We start from the raw sequence: 23,725 nt of genomic DNA, 5'->3' as shown, positions 1-23,725 counted from the left end.
ATTGTTCACACATACACACACATTGCTATATTCACTCGTTTTACAACAAGGTTCAATATTATTCACTCAAAAGCTGGTATTTGTCGATGATATCACTGTCTTCCAGAAACCTTTTTATTGCCTGGAGAGCCTGTTTCTGAATGATTTGGTTGGGCCATGGCCCCAATAATTTACTTATGGTGAAAGGACTTTTATCCAGGATATCAAACCGCACTTTTGATTGTGACCGATTGCGATCGAAGCGAGGATAGTTCAAAAATATTTGTTCAATAGTGTCCACATCCTGACCGCAAGAACATTTTGGGTTCTCAATTTCATTATTTTGTAGCGAAATTCTCTCGTGAAAGCCACATTCAGTCGCAGGCGGTGAAGCATTGTTTCAAATTTTCTCGGTATATCGTTTGGGATATGAAACCGTAATTCTGGATCCACCACGAAGAGAGTAGACTGCCATCCTGCCTCATTATACCATATGTCGACTGCCATTTCTTTGGATTGGTGTGCAATTGAATACTTTATGTCTGTTTTGGAAGGAGGAATTCCTCGAGTTGTTTCTAAAGCATGTGCACCTGTTGCTAACTTGTCTGCCTCCATGTTTCCTGAGATTCCACTATGTCCTGGAATCCACTGCAACTTTAATGAATGACCATTACTTATGGCCCGATCGATCATGTCAGCTACCTGGTAGACCAGTGCATATGCCGGACTTCTAGAGTTAACTGACGAAAGAGCACCGAGGGCTGCCTTGGAGTCCGTGCAGATAACCCACTGGTTTTGAGGTTCTATGTTCTTTATATACTCCACTGACGCAAAAATTGCATAAAGTTCTGCAGCAGTAGAGGACGTTCTGTGGGAGAAACGAATACATTTCTGCACTTGCATTGATGGAATTACGAAAGCTGTGGTTGAGCCATCATTTTTCGTAGAGCCATCCGTGTATACTTGAATGTGGTCTCTGTAGTAATCATGCAAGTATGACAACGCCGACTGAGTAATCACAAAATGAAATGTGCTCTGGATTTTCTTAAGGTTGGGTAGTTCCGTGTTAATATTTGCGACGCGAAACATCCAGGGTGGTCGATCTATAATCGGAACCCCCGGTGTGCAATCCGGCACGAGGACGCTCGACGATATCAGTGTCGAGGAAATATGTGAGCCCGTCCTTGTTATCAAATTCTCCGCTAGTGGGTGACAATTCTGAGTGGACAAGCGTAGGAAATGAAGTAAGGTCTAATGTTCGCGTAAAGTTGGAATAGGTAGCTCTCTTGTTTCTGCTAAAACCAGTGTTCCGCGAGTTGGACGTGGGACGCCCAAGCAGATGTGAAGACTACGGGCGATCATGTAATGCAGTCTGTTTTCTTATAGTGCAGATAATCCATGGAGTGCTGGGGGTGAATATGTATTAATTTGCCGAACTAGTGCAGAATGCAGCATTATCATGGATTTCCGTTCAGGCTCCCCAACGAACTCCAGTAAAATAACGTAAAATGTTAATTGTTTTGTTTAGTTTTGCCTCCAGCATATCGATGTGTTTACCCAAGTGAAGCTTTGATCTAGAATCACTCCAAGAAAGCGATGATGCGAGACGCGTTCTAAAGTTTGACCCTGTATTTTTAGCTCGAATCCACGAAGATGCTTTCTCGTGAACGGAAGCATTACTGATTTTGAAGGCGCAATATCCATACCCCGTTCACTTAAGAACTCGTTTAAGAGGTTGAGTCCCGCTTGAAGCTGATCCTGTAAAGTCTTTGGACATGTGCCTGAGGCCCAGATACAAATGTCATCTGCATATATCGTCAGATGGAGTGGTGAAGGGAGGCGACCTGGAAGCAAAGCCATGACCGTGTTAAATAGACTAGGGCTTAGTACGCTCCCTTGAGGTACGCCGTGTCGGAGATTTTGACTCGTGCTATCTCAATTTGCGGTCTTTACAAACATTGTCCGTTTTGAAAGGAAGTTTTTTATCCACCGTACGACTCGTCCTCGAATTCCAAGTTGTATAAGACTATATAGAATGTGGATTTGACTTACGGTATCGTATGCGCGCTTGATATCTAGAAATACAGCTATTGTGATTTTTCCGACGGTACGCTCATGTTTTATGTACGTTGCCAAATCTAACACGCAATCCATCGTGCAGCGTTTTGGACGAAACCACGCTAGTTTTTCCTGTAACACTTCACTCGTTTCTAGCCACCATTGTAGTCGTTGATTAATTAGCTTTTCAAAAAGCTTACCTAAGCAGCTTCTAAGGCTGACCGGTCGAAAGGAGGCTAGGTCCTAGGGTGTTTTTCCCGCCTTCAAAAGCGGTATGAACTTAGCGACTTTCCATTGGTCTGGTATTTCTTCCTAGACCCAGAGAGAGAGTTGAACGTGCTCAAAATGAAGTTCAGCGCTCTTGGACCGATGTTTTTCAATTCCTCCCATGTGATCAGGTCTGGGCCAGGTGACCTACCCCGACGTGTCACTCTCAGTGCGTTGTGAAGTTACCTCATTGTGAATACAAAATCTAGCTCCAAATGAGAGGAGGCAAACTCGTTATCAATTGTTTGTTTGGCATTGGCACACGAGGCAAAGTATTTAAGTGTCAGAGATGCCGCGCTTGGTCAAACCAATAATTTGCAAAACTTGTCTATTCTTGTCAGTTCTGATACGCCTCTGGATAGGGCTATTGCTCGCAACGGGAACCTTTGAATAGTCGGCGCTTGGAGAGCTCTAATATTAATCCACATCCTCGTGAGGTCACTTACAGCCACTAGCTTAGCACAAAGCTGTCGCCATCGATGTTTGGCAAGTTGCCCAAGTTTACGTTGTTTAAGGCTGTGAACACGCTGGAGCCTCCTAACAGTCCTCTATCCATCCTGAGCGGCGGTATCTCCGTTCGGCTCTGCGTCGTATAGCTCTAAGTTTTTCACGCGAAGCATCAACACCTCTGTAATCGGATAGAATGGATACCCATCTTGTTGCGTGGTCAAACTTCTCGCTCACAATCGAAGTAAAATCGTCCACCGTATCAACATTTTTACACCTTAGCGTATTCAAAGATCGGAACATACGCCAATTTGTAATTTTAACTTTACATTGTCCATTGCGCGGTCTCGCTACCTTTCTGTGCTGGACGAGTATGGACAGACGGTCGCTTCCATGGGTTTCTATATCAACATGCCATGATAAATCCGTGAAAATGTCTTGAGAACGTATTGTCAAATCGAGAACACTTAAATACGTAATTCCACAAAAAAATGTCTGAGAGCCATCATTTAGCACGCATAGATTATATTTTTCTATTACATTGGCAATCAGCTTCCCTCTCCTATCATTTTGTGCGTTTGGCATGTATGGTGCGAGTTAAAATCCCCACATAAAATGTAGGGATCACTAAATTTTGAATATTGATATTAGAGCTTCCTCCGACACTGATGTTACTGGCTCTATATATACGCAGGTTGTAATTATATCGGTCGTGCCAAACATGACCTTGCACGCGACGTATTCTGACGCTTCAGATAAAGATGAGCACACAATAAATGATGGTATGTCTTTCCTCACACAGAGCATTGCTCGACTGGGACCATCTCGACGGGACGAGCAGTACGTGAGGTAGCCAGCTATCTTAGTTTTTGCATCTGTATGAGCTTCAGATATTGCCAGAACAAGGAACTGGTATAGCGCAACAAGCTTCCTGAAGTCTCCTATTTTAGTGCGGAGGGAATTGGCATTCCATTGGAATATAGTCGTTTCACTGTACACACTATTCGTTACATTTCAGGGACCCTTGTCCCCAGAATAAGGGGTTCCATATTAAGGATCGCCTTTACCTCTGACATGTTGACGGCGTCTGGTAGCGATCTAATGATCGCTTTCACTGCCAAAAACAGTAGCCGCATGAGAAATCGTTGATCAGTTGCTTGGCTGTTTGCGTTGACGTGGGAATCTGTACTGTATGTAGCAGACGGCGTCTCCGTTGAGGGTGTCGTTTGTGATGCAGTGGGTCGTGGAGCCCTTGGGCACCAGACGCGATAGGCATTGGAGGTCCTGACTTGCGCTTTTCGGATTGAGTAAGCGGCGCTGACCTCATAAAACCTTTTTAATTTTTTGAGACGGTGTTTTTCTTACTTGGTTGTCGATGTAGCACGTCTGAATACGTAGTCTTGGATATGGACGATTTTGTGTCGTTTGGAGTTTCAGGTATTCGCACTATCTCTGGATTTGATGGTGGAGATCGTTGAGTAGGTGTTCTGCCTTTTATGATTTCTGTTTTTCTTACAACTGCTGCCGCTTTTTTACTGGAGCAGCCGGAAAACGTTGCCACGTGGCCTTGACCGCAGTTGGCACATTTAGATTCAGGAGCTGTACTCTTGATGGTGATGTGGACCTGCACATATTTTGCAACGGCGGGCACCGCGGCAGTTCTTGGCAATATGTCCAAATCGTTGACATTGGTAGCATTGAAGGGGAGAACCGAAGTACTCTTCCACTGGGCGGCTGGTGAACCCAAAGTATACCCTGGGGGGCACCGGGCGGTCCTTCGTGAAGCGAAGTATGACGCTATCTTTGGGACGGGCCACTGAAGTGCCATCTTCTTGTCTTTGGTATGCAACCTGTCTTTGGACAGTTAGTACTCCATTGTCTTTTAAGTACTCCAATAGATCACTATCGGAGAATTGGAGAGGAACTCCTTTGATTTTGCCCATGTTTTCGGAGTAGGACTTCGAAGTGGTTGCCCCTACCTCGATTCCCGCGAGGGATGTTTGCGCAAGCGGTTTATTTGCCGCAGGGAGGGACGCGATACTGACCGATAGGCTGCCATCCTTGGCGATTCTTTGTAAGAGTATTTTCTCCTGTGCTATTTCCAATATCTCTCGTGCCAGGACATTCGGGTTCACTTTCCAGAAGGAAGTCTCCATGGACGTCGGATGAAAGAGTATTGGGATACCTGCTGGTCGGTTTTTCTTGTAAGAGACGACGGTGAAAATCGCGTCATTGTCGTTATCATCGATGCTTTCCTGTAACGTGTAAGTCGAAGTTGCCGCTTCCGATGGAGGGTCTGACCTCTGCGGGTCGAGTCTGAATGTGCCTTCAACGCGCTGCCGTTTGATGGGAATGACGGCTTCCACCTGCACATCTGAGTGGGTAGTCGGGGGCGTCGGTGCTAGTTCGTGGGGGGGGGGGGATTTTCATTTGGTGAAGGTGATTTACCTTGTTCCTGGGAGGGTGGTACTTGCTCCATGGTGGCGGGTGGCTTTAACGATAAAATGGCATCGGGTTGCGACGGCAATGGCAATTTGCCGGCCGTCGACGCCCGTTTCTTGGTGTTCAGACTTGCCGGTGCAGATGCCAAGTTAAATATGCAATGCTTACGACTGGAATAACAATTGAAAATTATTTAAGATTGGCCAATTTACGAAAAAGAAGCTGAGAGCCACAAAAATGCGACAGGCTGTTCCGAGGCTTCTTCTTTCCCCCAAGTCCAGACTCATCCGACGCTACCAGCTAATCGAACGAATCAAGCAGCATTAAAAGAAAACTAACTGGTCCTGTTTCTTCGTGATTGGTTCAGCGAGGATAGAGCACTTACAGAAAGTTGGCGAACACCATGATGGTATCCTATTGGCGCTGTCCGATTTATCCCATCAGCCAAACACGAAACAAAATTACGTTTGCTTCTTTCAGGTCTTCGGAATAAAATCTAAACGGTAACGTAGCTACGACGCCCTCCTGTTTTTTTTTCTTTGGCACGCGCGAAACGTCTGCTTTTTTGTAAATCCGCTTAATTAGTTTCAGTCATAGCGTCAAATTTGCATGTGCACATTCGGCGTCTTTCAGAGCACACTGACATCGCAGTAGCGTACATGGTTCGAAATTGCCTTCTGCTTCTTCATCCGGAGACGATCGTAACGGGATTAGCCAGCTCGCCTAGTGGAGAAAACCATTTTAAGCAATACAATCATGAAAAGTGGGAATTGTAACAGCAAACCGAATTGATCGATAAGAACAGTAAAGTTGAAACGTAGCTATGTTCTGAAATTTTCGTACATTGCCCTTTTTCAAGAAACAGGGCAAGGGTACATTCGTGTTTTGCATGGCTTACTTAAGTTCTGACTGAATGTATTCTTCAGAAGAGCCCTAAAGCTGCACCCTGAAAGCTGTAACACCTTTCCCAAGCGAAGGAATGTCCTCTACTTATGAGGTGTAACCTACTTTTTAACATTCAAAGCAGCAACTACCTAGAAATTTGTTTTTCAGTGGTCACCTCTCGCGGAGATATAGTCAAAACCAATGCGTTGTGGAGAATTCGTCTGATAACGGAAACTCCGAACTCGCCAGGGGCGCTGCGATCACTTTTCGCCCACGCTCCATGGAATTCGGCAGTATCGGCTTGCATGGTATTTGGTCAAACAGTTCATGCTGCGCGCAGACACACCTCGCAACGCTCCGCTTCGCTCGGCGAAAACTTTAATATAATCTAAGACCCGAAACTGCGGCGAGACTCGTCAGAACCGGTGAGGGTTTGCCAGCCCGAAGGAAAAATCCATCAATGTAACCCTGTTTGGCAGTCAGTGTTTTCTAGTGGATCGCTGACTGTGCCTGACTGTACGTCAAACATTTCTGATTGGCCAACAAGTTACTTTGACCGACAGTCAAACTCCAGTCAGACTCCACTTGTCGGTTTTCTGGTGGTTTCCTGGTGGCAGTCGGCCGCCGCGAAATTCCATCAAGATGTCTTGGTGGCGATTCTGATTGTACATCGATTGGCTCTGACTGTACGTCAAAAAGCTTTGACGTGCAGACAGACGTACGGTCAAAGGACGTAAAGTTCGTTCGGATACCACTATTTCATCAAATCTATGAATTCAAAAAATAATCTATGCAAAAGAAAACGATTTCGGGACGTGAGCCCATAAAACCGCCGATGTTAGAGATATGACACGCAGCCGACCGACAACCTTGATCAGAAGCCCACCGAAACGCCGAAAACGCCACTTCGCACTTCGCTTCGCCCATAGAGGCTTCGCCGAGCTTCCATGAACGATCGCTCTCGACTCGTTTTGTTTGCCCGCTTGCTCCAACCTGTCGATCCTGCCCGGGCTCTACAGTGTTTTATGTTGTAGTAGAATTTTTACTCGACAAGACCCAGCCTGTTGTGAGTTCCGACGATGTAAGGGACTTTATCGGTGTAGTTGAAGACGACAAGGCGTACCAGGTCTACTGGGCCAGAGACGCGCGAACAGAAGGATCGTTCTACGGCGCGAAAGTACTCTACATGGCAGGTGAGTGGAACTGAAGTACGGCGAGTGATGTACGAGTGCTTTGCACAACATGCTGAAGTCTTAACTGCATTTGCAATCGAAGCATCTCGTATAAAACGAATGGTGAAATCGAGCTTTCTAACTACCGGCGTAGCACAGGGGTTAAGGTGTCCGATTTGTACGCACGTGGTCGCGGGTTCGATCTGCGGTGGGCATACTTTTTTTTTTCTCGAACATTTTGTTTTATCGAGGCGTTTGGCGATATTTATGAGTGCGTAAAGCTTTACTCTTGTATAAATGCTGCCCTTATTGATGAAAATCCCTTGGAAGTGGCAGTCAGACGTCATCTGATGGACCATCAGATGACGTCTGATGGTCCATCACGTTCCATCAAGGTTGCTGACTGGCAGTCAGTGTCCCAAATTACGTATCTTGATGGAATTTTCAATGGGGAGGCGACCGTCTTTCGCTCTAAGAGTGTCGACCTACACAACGGTGCGTCCGACTTTGGCTACCGTTGCGGGGTTCACATTACCAGACGACTTTCTGAAGAATCTATGGCGTTTCCCGCTACTGACTTCAGACGCAGCGTTTTCGAGTTCCTCCATAAAGAAGAGGTTTTGCTGCAATGGTGACGCTGACAATAGCAGACGGACTTTAACGTGCGGTCGGAGACGATCAGATGGCGAGATAAGATCCGTAGTTGGGCTCTAACGCCGTGCTCTTCAATGGGCTGAACGTGAACAGAATAAGTTTGAAATAAAAACTTGACGCAGATGGGTTTTCTCCAGCACCTAACATTTTTACGATCTTTACACAAAATGTATGTTTTTAGCTCGCAATGGGTACGAAGTTTCTTGTACCGAGAGGGGGGCCAAACTAAAGATTTTCCCAGAAAACAAACAGATATATCTGCAGTGCTTCGATACCATATACTTGTTTAGACGATTATTTTGGCAATTGTGCTGGCTAAACGAGTGAGCATGGCCATGCTCCGGGAACAGTAGGCATGAAACGTCTATTGAAAGTTACATGAAGAGGAGCATAAGCTATTTCAGTGTTTTGCAATGAATGCTCACCTGACCGTGCGATTACAGGTTATACATTTTGAAGAAAAAAAAAACTAAGACATAATTTCTGTTTGAAATATCTATACTGCCAGAGCTCAGTCTGGGCTTGAAATAGGGCGAAGCAGGTTCGACTTTGTGGACGAACAACACGGCTGTCGTACTATGACAGCTGGGGTCTTTAACGTTAATCACGCCATCGGGGTTTATCTACCGCACAACGGAATAATGTACATTCACATCGAACGGGCAGGACAGGAAGAAAGCTAGTCTGGCTCTGCAACAAGAACGTTCGAGCCATTAGCCATGGGCTGCTGGGCGCCGTTCTAACATGTTTGACCATGAGGTGGACGTATGAACCAATGTTAGTTTCAATATAATTCAGCGCTTGAAGTTTTTGCAAGATATTTTTCACATTTGTGGCGAAGAGGTGCCCTAAGTCTAGCTTGATAAACTGAATCAATTCGTTCATTCATTCAACTCTATTTTCCGTGCCCATGAACAGCTAATGCCCGAATAATGACTGAAAACCACATTTTGTGTGCCAATAATGTCTACACAATTTGTATGGGCAACGAAACTGGCGATGAGTGTATTTAACAAAAAATAGCAATAACGCCAAATAACGTGCAAGAAATACAAGTACGAGACTAGCAGACAACATTCGCGCCGTATTTTAAGAAGTTCACAAATAACATGTAGGAGACACACTAAAAATAGTTAAATATTAGTCAAAGAACGCTTGAACATTTGCATACAGGAGTTGAAGATGCAGATTTTGGTTGTACAGAACGTGCTATAAAAATGTTCTATTAGGTGCGGTTAGATGGATCTTTCACAGTGAGAATTTGGGAGTAACACTTAATATTACCTTCGGTATGTAAGGGTCGATATCTGACATCAGGCTCAGATAGTCAATTAGACTGTGCAAGCATTTGTGTAAAAAATGAGGTCGCTCTATTCGTCTGGTGTTTAGTGCCAGACAACCGTATCGTCGAATAAGTCTCGCATAATTGAAATGAACAGTGCGACCAAAATAGTGGAGTAAAGAATAAGTAAGAAAACATCTTCACTTTTTCTATCATTGCTTGGTTAGGAGAACCAATACAATTCCAAACGGCAGAATTAGACTCAAGTTTCATACGCCTCAAATAACGGTAGAAATCTTATAAAAAAATCACAATAAAATGTCTTGCTACATACTATAAATAATACCTAACATTCAAAACGCAGCATTTGTAATGCTAGAAACATGTTAATTGAAAGACGAAGTTAAGTCAACATATACACCTATATCTCTCTGGCACTCAACCCAGTGTATAGGGGACAAAACTACCTTTTTATTAGGATTTAGAGTCATCATATTGCAGTCGCACCAATGATGCACCGCATTAACATTATTTATTAGTAGTACACAATCATGACTAGATGAAACCTGCTGAAACAAAATGATGTCATCAAGATATTGCAAGATATTTGAATGGCGGATACAGAAATTCATATAATTTATGAATACTAGTCAAACATTGAAAATAGCGCAAAAAAGGCAAGGACAAGAAGTATACAGGACAAGCGCTATGTCTATACTTCTTGTCCTTGTCTTTTTTGTGCTATTTTATAGGTTTGACTAAGATGAACCAACTAGCCCAACAACGTGCCCTTCTACTTTATGAATACATTGAAAAGAATTGGCCATAGTATGAACCCCTGCGGCACACTCGAGTATGATAGATAAGATAGAGAATGGTGTTCGAATATTTAAACAAATTGTTTCATTCTTACAAAAAAAAACTCATAAATAAGGAGAAAAATTTTTTGTCCAGTCCACATAACCTTAATTAATGTAATATAATTGAATGATCAACCAAGCCAAAACAATTTGACAGATGAAAATACACGGCACTTTTCTCCCCGCGCTCACTGACAATCAGTTGCACAAAGGTTAGAAATGATACCAAACTGGTTTCTACAGATACAGCAGTAAAAGCATTATGCGAAAGGCTTTCATTCGTTTAAGAAAAATTGAATTTCCCGGTCATCGATACAAATACAGGTGGGTGGGAACGCTCTGAGATATTGTAATGCTTAGAATATATTAAGATTTATGATCATAACTAAAATTTGAAGCGATTGAGGCAGATGATACACGAAAAACAGCGAGTGCTCAAGCGAATTATAGGATGTTGATTATGATGAAAATTTCCCCAGACTGCGGTAAAAGTTTACAAATGTTTTTTTATTAATACTAATAATAACTTTTTATCAACGATACATTATAGATGAAGTAGGTGCAAGAAAAAAACTTCATATACAGCTTGACGAGCCCTCGGCACCCTTATCACACAAAGAGAATAATTCAAAAAGTACAAAAAGGGAGAAAAAGAAATCATCCGGTCTCATTATAAAAACTCAGCAAAAAGCACAAACAGCACACACACACAAACTACAGTTCTAGAAAAAAAAAAAAAAAACATACGACGGAGTGTAGAAAATGGAATTGTTTCTATAGTTATTTTTTCGTGTTCAAATAATTCTCGAAACCTTAGGAAGCGTAAACTTGAGCATTTGATAGCCACATTTAGTTTTATATACCGGAACTTTCCAGCTTTCGGCATCACGAGTGGAGTAAACAGGCATAGCACCCTGTAAGGGATCTAATTCAGTCAATAAACTTGATTTTCTTATGTGGGTAAGCTTGTTATTGTATAATTTTTGAATATCAAGCACTTGAAAGCTTTCAAATAGTTGTTCGGTATGATAATTATATAGAACACTTGAAATAATTCGTCACAATTTTTTTTTGTAATATATATAGTTCTTTTTTTAAGTTTGTTAAAGTATTAGTGCCCAAAAACCAGATGGCAATAGGTTAAGAGAGAATAAAAGAAGGAATTTTAAGTTAATACTTTCACAGAGGTTGGGAGCACAGACTGATGTCGGTATGTTAACCCTATAAGACGTGAAAACATAGAGTTAACATGATGCATATTGTCATCCCAAAACATGTTTTCTAAAAAAATAGCGCCTAAAGTCTTATGAGAATTTACAATTTGCATTGAACATGAATTTAATACGATGCCTTTGGTCGAAACCACTGGTTTGTTTTTTGTAGATGAAGAAACAGAACTTCAAAGGGTCGTTCGGCGTTTGCTTTGATGGCGTGCACTTCTTATTGTTGGGGTTGTATTGTTCGATAAATGAAGTTCCCAGTTCTAATGTGGCGTCACCGTTTCACAGTAGCGGACATTGATATGTTTTTTTTCCCGTGTCCTTTTGCTTCTACTAAGTTTCGCATCTTTTACTGCAGTCTGAGGTAGTTTTCAATAAGATCAAATCATAGGTCGTCCGCCTACTCGACTATATACACTTTTGAATTACACTAGTGCTAGAAATTACAAAGAAGTCAACTAAAGTGAAATATTTGGCATGTCCGTTGTATGATTCCACTACCGGCAGTTCTCAACAATTACCCATACCTTTAGCTTAGAAAATATTGCCTAATGTTAGAGCACACGTTCTAATGCTTTTTATAGAACAAATTCTGAGTCTCATAAGAATACTCATTTTCGTCTGCAGGCTGAATCAATCCTGATCTATAATTTAGTGGAAATATGTCAGCCAAGTAAACGATTACGTTGCTTGTTTTCAGCATTTGCTAGAATGGCACAAACACATTCTTAAATATTATGTTGGATAGCACCAATAGCATAGGTTCGAAATTTGGTTTCGCTTATTTTGGCTTCTCACGAATAATAATAAATAGACAACGTGTGCCTTAAAGACATATATTAAAATTGGCTTATTTGTTATTAAAACTAAGAAGGAATATTCGTAATTATTATGATTGAAATCCGCGTTACACTCAAAAACAAAGTATTGGACATAGCGTTTATGTACATTTAGAAAAGACAGTCATTCTCAATGCAAATTAATTTTGATTAAAGCAAAAAGGAAACTAATTATACTACCTTGAAGGAATAGTTAACTAAACGCATTTATCGGGAGCTTGAAAAGTTTTGCTTACAGTTTTCTTGGCTTTGGGATCAAACATTTTGTCCACATAAAGACGACCTACTGCGTGTGCCATTGAACCTGATATTTTGGCGATACACTTCTTCCACAGTGGTTCGTCTTTTTTTACGCCAAGTGCCTCTTTATTAAACTCAAAGACGAGCTTCTCAAGCTCTTTAGATGCCACAGAACCATAAGTTCGAATCAACTTCCAGAACACAAAATTGTACAGTGTAGATCTGCGGAAAAAATGCGGCGGATCACGCACATATTAGAATAACGTTTGTGATTTGGTCGCCATATTCATCCAGCGCAAGTGTTCACCTCTATCTCTAATATTCTACTGCTTGGCGCGCGTCCAATTAAGCAGGGGTTGTAGGACAATACCACATATACGCTTTAAATATGGCCACGCGCGTCTACAAGCCAGCGCGCCCGTGACCGAACGGCTATCGTGCTTTGCTCCGACGCAAATGATCCGATGTTCGATGCCTGGGAGCAGATGCACCGTTTTGTTATTCCTATAAATCCCGCGTTCTGGTAAATGCGAGAACCCTTTTGCTTGTTCGAGAACCAAATATTCTACGCACCGAACCTCCAAGGCCGATTGTTTCAGAAGTCCTCGCGTGTACTGTCGGGACCAAAATTTTGGTTAAGACTTTAGTGGGCTAATGCGTCACAGCTTGGAGCGTAGAGCGAAAGCTCGCGCTTGGAACCTCCTGGGTTCGATCCCCACTGCCCCCGCCCGTTTCGATCTGGATAAGTGTCGTACAGGCACGCGTTCGTGTGGTCACTACCGCGCGATGCACGTTAAAACCCCCACTGTTAGCGGTTCTACTGCACTGGCACAATTTCTCATCAACAGCTAAGCAACCGATGACCGGTTGAGGAGTATCTCTATCAAGGCTGTATACATATATAAAGCCAGTCAATTTTTTTTTTAAGTCAGTTTTGTTGTAGCGTTTGATCTTGCTGTTAGGCCGCCATCAACGCTTGGGACGCTAGCCTTATTCATTTTTTTGGGGCACAAGTTAGCCTCAATAAATGTTTAGCTTCCTTCAGTCATTCTTCTCCTCGTCAATTGTCATCCGTGAAATTTTGGTGGATGGGAACAGCAAAACCCATGCAGCGTACCCCTCCGGGGCCCGCAGTTCAAGTCCGTTCCCCAGCGAAGAGGACTTTTTGAGGAGCACGCAGTCCCACGAGTAAACCGCCGTACTAAAGGACAATCCCCGGTATTCGATCCTATGCCACAAAAGCAAAGCATGAAGAACGAGACAATGACTGCCCCACCCGTTGTCATCTCGCACGCCGGCCCCCGGACACCCGCTCTTTTCCATGGCAAAAGCTATGAAGACATCGACGACTGGGAGCAGAAGTAAAAACGAGCGGCCCGCCATGACTGATGGAGACCGTAGCAGTGTCTTCGGAACGTTTACTTCGCTTTGGAGGCCAAAGCATGGAACTTATTTGAGAAGCATGAAGCGTCGATCACCTCCTGGAACATCTTCAAGCCTGAGCTCCGAGGTAGGTTTACCAACCCGCAGAGAAGAAAAGGCGCAGAAGAGCTTCTTCAAGCGAGGGTTCAATATCCTAACGAGAGCGTCGTTAGCTTTGTTGAAGATGTTCTTCGACTCAGAAACCGTGCGGATTCTGATGCCCCTGAAGCAAAGAAGCTGATGGTCCTAATGTGAGGTGCGAAGGAAACACTTCGGAGGTATTGTGCGAAACCCGCATACGACGATCGAGGCATTCATCACGGAAGCCATGAGCGTCGAGCATGATCTTCTCGCCAAAGCCAGCCACTACCAGAGGCTACCCTGTGTCAGTGCGGTTCCGCAGTTCTCTTGTCACCATGGCCACAGCATTCCGGACATTCGCGAGCTTATCCGCGTCTTCGTCCGGTTGGAGCTCAAGAAGCTCATGCCGACTGCTGAGCGAACGGCCGCAATCCCCATCGCCAGATTGTTCGCGAAGAAATCTAGGGAGCGTTCCTACCAGATGCCCCTGAAGCCGTGGCCTTACCCGAAGAGGCGACGCTGACCTACACCGCAATGGCCCGACGACCAGCGCCAGCTGCTCAACAATACCTGGTGGCGCCATGAAGGGACTCACCAACGCAGCCGTAGCCCCGACGCCGTGACGGAAGACAGAATTCGACCGCCAAGACCATCCGGTGCCAAGGAAAACCGACGTATGGAGGACAGCGGATCGACGACACATCTACTGTCACAGCGAGGAAGCGGACCACGTTTACGAACGATGCCCCTACTGCCAACTTGGGCTGCGTGTGTTACGCCCGAACGACTCACGCACAAGGTATGACGGACACTGTAGCGGCATCGGGGAGTACCTCCGACTCTTGTTATCCTCCGCGCCGTTTCCCCGCCGTGAATCGCGCTCACCATCGCCACGACGTTCGGCGTCTCCAGGGCCACGATCCTGCCAAGAAAACTTGACTCCTCTGCGTCGCCGGGAAAACTAAGCGCGGCAACGCCTGGAGGTGGCGTTGCCGAAGACGACCGAAGTAAAGAACCTTCAAGAACGCCGGAGCGATCCCGCACTCCTGACACCGCGCGTCCCAACAACGCTTCTGCAAAGGTACCCGATGGTGTGTCCTACTGCGTTTATCTTTCACCTCTTCTTTGTGTTGTCCGATCTATCGCGTTATTCTTCAATACATCTTCTTTCTTTTCCTCTTCTGTGTTCGGTCCGAATAAATCAGTTCCTCACGAGGCTCTGCCTGCGATGGTCGTGCTCTGATAGCGGTCCACGAACCGCCCAACCCTACATTATTTGGCGACGAGGGTTAAAAGAAGCTTTTCCTGCGCTGGACTGATCCTCAGTGAGGACTACAGCCTGACCTCAACGGTACCCTCTGTATTGGACAGTTTTCTGCGTTTCCCGGTGGAACCATCTTCTTCGCACGATTGAAGTCAAAATGGCGACCATTTCGAACGGCACCATTGGGTGCTGAGAAGCCGTCTGGCATCGTCACGGCATAGAGCGGCAAGGTTCCCCCGGAGTTTTTGGCTAAGTTGGGACCTGCACCCATTTCATGGGAGCGGTGGATAAAAATGTTCGAGCGTTATTTGGTGGCGACGGGCGCCCGAGAGTACCCTGCAGTACGGCGTCAAGCGATGCTGCTGACCTGCCTCGGCGAAGCCGGCCAGTAGATTTGACTCACTACCAACGCCTGAACCTGCTGTTGATCAGGCATTAGCACCGCTAGCAGCAGCAGGTGGCGAGCAAGGTGTACGCGCTACTTCTCATGTCTACAAAGAAACCATCAAGTTGCTGGAAGCCGAATTCATGCAGCCGACAAATGTGACGCTGCGGGAGCTTCAGTTCCACTCACGTAGACAAAGCGAAGGCGAGTCTCGTCAGGATTTTCTATCCGCATTACGGACGTTAGCCGTCCAGGCAAATTTTGGAAGCAAACGCAAGATTGCATCCGCAAGCAGTTCATGATTGGGGTAGCATCGACGGAAATTCAAGAACGCATGGTCCTTGATGCAGCTCTTTCGTTCGATGTAGTGATGCAGACCATCACGAACCTTGAGCGGTCACGACGCGAAGTTCGAGAATGGGCTAACGCCACCGCGTCAACATCCAGTGGGCAGAAGTGTCAAGTTACAGAGACGTGAGAGAGCCGCGTCAAAGCCCGGAGACTATCTAGCGAGAAACAGTTCGAAGGGCGCTGAGGGCATTCTCCGGGAAGGACACTCCGACAGACCCCACATCAGAGCAGTCCTCGACAGCACTCATATCATGAGTCATCACCGTCATCTCTACAGAGGGCATCACCGCGACCCTTTGCAAGGCCGGGTGCAATCTCAAGCGACACGTATACCGCACGTGGTTTAGAACCATGCGTGACCTGCGGAGGTAGCGGGCGAAACCCGTATTCCTGCAGACAGCAACGTCATGGACAGGCGTCCGACCATCGTCGGGACTTTAAAGTACAGTTCAACCTCCCACGAGACGGTTCGCAAAACCTACAGGCTTCATGACAGCCAGAAAATTTCCGTCGCACGCGCGTCTGTACGAATTGCGGGAATGGCCCACACAAATGCCAGAGCTACGACACCTTTCCCGCAAGACAAAAATATTGCTTCAACTGTGGCCGATGGGGTCATCTTGATCGTGTATGCCGGAGTATGCGTCGAAATCGTCAGCGATCCCAACGCAAGCAAGTGGAGGAAGTCCTCTCAGATAGCGATGCCTCCGACGATGGCGATTATGACCCTGACATTATTTGTCACATTGGTGAATCTTCGAAGGCGAGAATCTACATTAGTGTCAAGGTCTTTGAAACGCCAGTGAAATTTCTTCTTGACACCGGGTCATCCGTCTTACTAATGGATAAGACTACGTTCACCCAATTGGTTTGCAAGTGACGCCCACGTGGTTGCTCCACCAGCCACATTGTTGAACTACTCCCGTCAGCCCATACAAATCCTGGGAGCTTTCAAAGCGATGGTGGCATTCAGAGAACGGCACGCGCAGCTGCTGTTTTATATCGCAGACCGTGGAACCTCTTTGTTGGGCATGGACGCAGTCGTGGCGCTCGACATTAAAATGAGCGGAGCAACAAGGTTTTGCTTTTATACTGAGACTGGTGACATCGATGAGGCTTCCGCAAGTCCGGCCGAACAATCTCCACCGTTTTCCTTACACACACTGACACCCAAATCAATGGCAGTAAAATCAGCCACGACCCCGAGGCTGGACGACTCGTCATTGGCACTGGAGGAAGAGTGGACTGAACGGCTTGCATCTCTAGCGGAGGCAAACGTGGCTCCACGCGCGCTCCCTCGAGTTAAGTCAGTGTCTACCCCTCCGAAGCTGCCAGCATCCCTTACACACTTCGAGCATCTTTTTACGCCAGTATTGGGCCGAGTCAAGGGAGTCGTCCGCAAGTTGAAGACCCGCTCCTCAGTAATTCTCGTTCAACATCGGCTTCGGCGAATTCCCCAAGCTGCTCGACAACCAGTTTCTGAGGAAATTAAACGTCTTGAGGAAGCTGGGGTGATCGAGCGTATCAACGCCTCCGAATGGGTATCCCCAGTAGTAATGGTCCGAAAAAAAGATGGCACTATCCGAATGTGTGTCGACCTTCGCGAAGTAAACAAAGCGGTAGTCATCGACAGCTACTCGCTTCCTCACATTGAAGAACTTCTGAACGCACTACATGGAGCACAGAGGTTCTCAAAACTGGACCTTGCTGCAGCATACCATCAGGTTACGCTTCATCCGGAAAGTCGCCATTTAAAAGCATTTGTTACGCACTAAGGACTCTTTCGCTTTAAGCGAGTGTGCTTCGGATTAGCTTCAGCACCAGCAACCTTCCAGCAGATGATGGCTAAGATCTTGCAAGGTTGCCAGGGAGTGCTGTTCTATCTGGATGACGTTGTAGACTTTGGTAAAAACCAACAGGAGCACCTAGAGCGCCTGCAGAAAGTACTCTTGCGCATCTGGGAAGCAGGTCTGAAGCTCAACAAGAAATGTATGTTTGACGTTGCAGAAATTTCGTTCCTGGGGCACAAAGTTAGTGCTGCCGGGATTTCACCTCTTCAGAAGAAGGTCAACGCTGTTCGTGCGGCACCGATTTCTACAGACCTGACTCAGCTACGGTTCTTCTTAGGAATGGTCGAATATTATTCTCGTTTTGTCCCGTGCCTGGCTTCTGAAGTAGAACCGCTGCGAAAGTACTTGCGTAAGGGCATCCCGTTCATCTGGGACCTAGCAGCAGAGCGCAGTTTCCAGAGGGTGAAAGTGCTGCTGTCCTCTGCACAAACGTTGAGGATGTTTGATCCTGCGCTGCCTATCATCGTCACTACGGATGCTTCAGCTTACGGTATTGGCGCAGTGTTGCAGCAGCGGTACGAACAGGAAATTCACCCGGTAGCATTTGCGTCACGAACGCTTACTGCTACTGAAAGAAAGTACTCTGCGGGCGAGCGAGAGGCGCTTGCGTGTCTGTGGGCCTCTGAGAAGTGGCACACATACCTGTGGAGTCGCCACTTCACCCTACACACCGACCATCAGGCTCTCGTTGCTCTCTTGGCCACGCGAGGGACCGGGCATCGACCATTCCGTATTACTCGGTGGTCTACCCGGCTTCTCAAGTACAACTTTTATGTAGAGTACCTGCATGGCGCTGAAAACCAAGTCGCCGATGCGCTCTCCAGACTTCCGGAACCGGAAGACGAAGGAGGAACAGCGTTTGATGAAGAAATTGTGTCCTTCACCGCTCTGGAGGATGAGTGCATATCGAAGGAGCAACTTCAACAAGAGACGGCCGACGACCCCAAGTTGACCGCCGTAATGCCCTATGTCCCCTCCGAGTGGCCACCACGATGGGCGTTGGCTCCCGATGAAGCCATCTTTCATGACACTAAGGACACACTTTCTGTGCACGATGGTCTTTTGTTACGCGGCGATCCGTTCGTTATTCCCTCTAGCATGAAGGGAGCCCTCATCGGCCGAGCGCACGAGGGCCACCCTGGTATCGGCAAAACTTCGTCCCGACTCCGAGAGCTCTACTGGTGGCCCCGCATGAATGCGGGGGTGAAAACAGCGGTCCAGGCCTGGTGGCGTTTGCGGGTCTGCCGACAAAAGTGCGAGACGTCGCCAACACCTCTTCAGCTTGTGCCTCTCCCTGAGCGACCATGGTCAAAGCTTGGCATCGACATTGTAGGGCAATTTGAAACTTCACCGCCAGCGTATCGGTACGCGATCACACTGGTGGACTATTTTTCAAAATGGCCGGAAGTTTACTTTTGTTCAAACGTCACGACAAGCACAGTGACGGGGTTCCTGCGTCTGATCTTTTCTCGGGAAGGCTACCCCGAAAGTATTGTTTCGGACAACGAACCCCAGTTCATCTCCATAGACTTGAAGAACTTCCTAGCTGCGCGAGGTATCAAGCATCATCTTGTCTTCGTCTACTATCCACAGGCCAACGGACAAGTTGAACGCTTCGATCGCACTTTTAAGTCGTTTGTACAGTGTGCTTCCCTGGAGAAGCGACCAATCCACTTTGCCGTTTTGGATTACTTGCATGTGTATCGCTGTACGCCTCATGCCACGACAGGATTGTCTCCTGCACTCCTGCTGCATGGACGTAAGCCACGCAACCGGCTCCACATAATCGGCCTGTCACCATCGCAGTTCCTTCAAAATCCACTAGAGGAGCTAAAACGCCTGCGGTGTCGAGTCCAGAGAGGGCAGGAGAGCAGCAAGCGATATCAAGACCAACGGCAAGGAGCGAAAATTCCGAAGTTTCAAGTCGGCGGATGGGTGCGTGTCAGAAAACCAGGGAAGGTGAGAAAGGGAGAAGAAGCTTTTGGACCTCCAATGCAAATTGTTGAGCGCGTGTGTCGATGGACCTACAAGCTTCATGATGGACGCATCTGGAACGCCTCCAAGTTTACGGTGGGGGCTCCACCTAAGGAACGTATCGGCAACAAGTTGCCACATGAAGTGACAATATCATTTAAAGGGGAGCCTGCGAGCAGTAGTACTACGAGGGGCAGTTCAATGAGCCGTCATCCTCATCACGAGTGGCAAGCGCCCAGGTTCAAGGAGGATGCTCAGCGGCAACAGCAGAAGTTACGACCGCAAACACCCCCTCCTTTCCCAGTTTGCCAGGAACCTGAGCTGAATGAAGGCGTGGCGTTAGGACCGCAAACACCCCACCTTTTCTCAGTTTGCCAGGAACCTGTGTTGAATGATGGTCTGAGTAGATCCGATCAAGCTATGAAAGGCGATGATCCTCGCCGATCAAAACAAAACCGTCGACCTCCAGAGCGATTTGGAGACTCGAGTCTGTAACTCGCAGTCCTGTCTTTCGGATCAAAGTTACCAACCTGGAGACGGATTTATTTCTAGTTTAAACGTTCAAATTACTTAGTTTGTTTGGGAAGATTACATGTTTAGTATGAATGCGTAAAATGTAGCCTTGGCCAAGGGTAGCTTAAATGGAATAACGAATGCATTGTGTGGTAACGCTTATTCATTGTGTATAGTATGTATATGTAGGGTGTAATATAATAGTGAGGCGTGCTTTTATTGTATAAAGAGAGCATGTATATGTGCAGAGTAATGTAATAGTAAGAAGTGCTTTGATTGTGTTTTTTCTTTATTATTGATGTATGTTTGTTCGGGAGAGGGGAGAAATGTTGTGTCCTACTGTGTTTATCTTTCACCTCTTCTTCTTTGTGTTGTCCGATCTATCGCGTTATTCTTCAATGCATCTTCTTTCTTTTCCTCTCCTGTGTTCGGTACGAATAAATCAGTTCCTCACGAGACTCTGCCTGCGATGGTCGTGCTCTAATAGAGGTCCACGAACCGCCCAACACTACACCCGATAACGTTATTCCTGACGACCAGGACGCATAGACACTCGTAGACACGGGAGCAGACTACTCATTTTTTGAGTTGGAGACCCTCTCACAGTCTTCAGAAAGAGACGACGCCGTGGGATAGACCTCAAACACGAACCGCCGGAGGGCACCGCATCACACCAGTTAGGAAATGCACTGCTCGCGTCGAGATCGACGATGAGGTGCGCACTGTAGTTCGTCCTTCTGAAAGTCTGTGCGTTGTACGTTATCCTCGAGATGGACCTTATCTGCGAGCATGGCGCCGTCATCGACCTCGGGGAAAACCAGTTGACGCTGCGAAAGCCTCTTCTGCCGCTGGTGGACCCAAAAACAACGTCAGCAGCGATCCGAGTAATGACCAATCATGTGAATCTGCCACCGCCGTCGAGTTTTTTTCGTTCCCATGAAAACCGACGCAGCCATGTGCGGTGACGCTCTTTTGGAATGCAGCGTCCAACTGCTCCTTGCAAAAGGAAATGACGTGACACGAGTCGTAACGAATCTTCGAGAAGGACGTACAACCGTTCTCGTGACGAACTTTCGAAACGAGTCGCAGCACCTAACAAAGGGTACCACCGTGGGCCACGTCGAGGAGCTTGAAGCACCAGCCGTGGTCACCAAAATATCCGAGGAGACCTCGTCGCCCCAGCGCAAGATGACGTCACCGCCACAGCTCAAAAGCGACCCCGAGCACCCAGCTCCAAAGCGTCGGCAACTGGTTGATCTTCTCGCTGAATACAGTGACTGTTTTGCCGCGTCGTCGAAAGTTGACCAAACACGAATTGCGAAGCATCGCATTGTTAGCGACGGCGACGTGCAGCCAGCCCACCGGCAGAGCTGGCCAAATTACTCATATTTTGTAATTAAATTACATTACTAATTACTTTGCTGAAAATTGCTGAAATGTAATTAAATTACATTACAAATTACCATAGCCAGAAAGTAATTAATACCATTACAAATTACTTTTAAAAGTAATGACATTACTTTCGCATTACTTTTGTATACTTTTACAGGCTGCGCCTACACAGGCGCAGCCTGTGGATGTGCAGTTTCAAACACTGCTGGCGGCTAAATTCTCGTGTTTTCCCACTGCGTTTTGTGTTTCATGGTGCATGTATTTTCTCGAGGACATTGGGAAGCATTGTACTACATTTAAAAAAAAAGCAGTAAACTATTTTTGTTGGGTACGCGCGCGACAGAACGAATGCGACTGGAATGTTAGTTTTTTTTTTTTTTTTACGGTAAGTTTTTACGGCGCCGTTTGATTAGCCGCGTGTCAAACGGCAAAGCGTTTAGCTGTCGAAATTAATTAACAACAGAAGACAGCCGAAAGGCATGCATTTTTCACGCTCACAAATAACATGTTTACCGATGGACAGAGGAACGCACGCGACTGATCCGTTTCCCACCCCAACCCAGACAACTATTTTTTGAAAATGTTTGAGGACCCTGCGCGGATTATCTCTGGGAGGGGGGAGAACAATTGCCATTGTTTGTCGCGTCGAGGGCCGTTCCACCAGGGGCCTTAGTTCGACCTACTTCCCCTCCTTCGTTTCCCGAGAATGTCGAGCGAAAAAGCTCGAATGGCAGAAACTTACCAGCCGTATTTCTCACAGTGGAAGATAACACAGAGAGGGTACGCAGCATGCATCAGAAAAAGTAAGCGGACACTTTCAAGAGGGGCCAGAAAACGTCGAATGCAAAACCGCAAAACAGAGGTAGAGAATCGCGCTGAGCGGGTTTTCACAGTTCAAGAGAGTGGCAGAAAATGTCTAGCGGATAGCGGGCGCGAGAGTCGCACCAGCCGCATTAGCATCAACAACATAGCGGCGGCCAAAGAGCGTTTTTTCGGAAAGGTGTAGAGGAAGAAGAAAAAGGAAAATAAAAAGAAAAGCGCTCTTCTGTATTGTGGACACAAAAAATATGCCTGGTGCGAAAAAGTAATTAGGTAATTTAATTACAATTACCGTCGCTGGAGAAATTCATTACATTACTAAATTACCGGCTTCAAAAAGTAATGAATTACATTACTAATTGCTGGAACAAGTAATTAAATTACTGTAATTTCATTACAGTAATTACATTACTGCCAGCTCTGCCCACCGGTCACCGTATTGTGCTTCTTTGAAAGAGAGGGTAGTCATCCAAGAACAATTTCAGGGAATGCTCGACGATTACATCATTCAGCCGTCAAGCAGTCCATTGGCTTCACCACTCGTGCTCATAAAGAAGGACAGATCCCTTAGGTTCTGTGTGGACTACCATAGTCTGAACGCTGTGACAAACGACGTCTATCTGCTCCCCTACATAGACGACACTCTAGACCGTCTGCGCCACTTCCGATACTTTTCATCGATGGACGTGAAGGGTGGCTTCTGGCAGACCGAAGTTGACAGACGGGACCGGGAGAAAACGGGCTTCGTCACGTCCGACGGACTGTACGAATTTAAAGTGACGCCCTTCGTACTATGCACGGCGCCGGCGACCTATTAACGTGTCGTGGACACCGTGCTAACAGGCTTAAGATATCAGAGCTGTCTCGTGTTCCTCGAAAACGTTGTGGTGTTCGCCAGCAACTTCGACGAGCACTTACGGCGAGTTTCGCCCGCTCCGTGCCGTACCTTAAGCAATCAAGGCCGATAGACTAAATCTCAAGCGAACGAAAAGTCGATTCGCTTATGGTGAGCTCACGTTCCTAGGTCACGTCGTGAGCAGCGAGGGTGTTCGTCCTCCTTCCGCGAAGACGCGCGCCGTAGCCTTATTTTCCTTGCCGTCAGACAAGGAGGCCATAAGAAGATTTCTAGGCCTCTTGTGCTACTACAGGCGCTTCGTTCGAGATTTCGCCAAGCTTTCTATGCCGCTGACATGCTTTACAAAAGACGCCGTAGAGTTTCAGTGGACAGAAGAGTGTCAATTGGTGTTTGGCGAGCTTAAACGAAGATTTCAAACGCCTCATGTCCTTGGCCATTTGGACCTGCTATAACATCTCTGGCGCTTTAGGTAT

The 23,725-nt window shown here is 46.4% G+C and overlaps 1 protein-coding gene across 1 annotated transcript in view; it reads right to left on the bottom strand.

Moving 5' to 3' along the window:
* LOC115310667 (neprilysin-4-like) overlaps window positions 1-23,725 on the bottom strand; it is a 133,298-nt gene that overhangs the window by 54,627 nt on the left and 54,946 nt on the right. Inside the window, exon 9 of the mRNA XM_029969124.2 lies at window positions 12,342-12,567. Coding sequence (XP_029824984.2) covers window positions 12,342-12,567 — 226 coding nt within the window. The remainder of the gene's footprint in view (window positions 1-12,341; window positions 12,568-23,725) is intronic.

The sequence above is a fragment of the Ixodes scapularis genome, unplaced genomic scaffold (assembly GCF_016920785.2).
Source record: "Ixodes scapularis isolate PalLabHiFi unplaced genomic scaffold, ASM1692078v2 PGA_scaffold1__304_contigs__length_218370807, whole genome shotgun sequence".
Classification (NCBI taxonomy): Eukaryota; Metazoa; Arthropoda; class Arachnida; order Ixodida; family Ixodidae; genus Ixodes; species Ixodes scapularis.
This window is presented reverse-complemented; position numbering and strand designations above follow the sequence as displayed.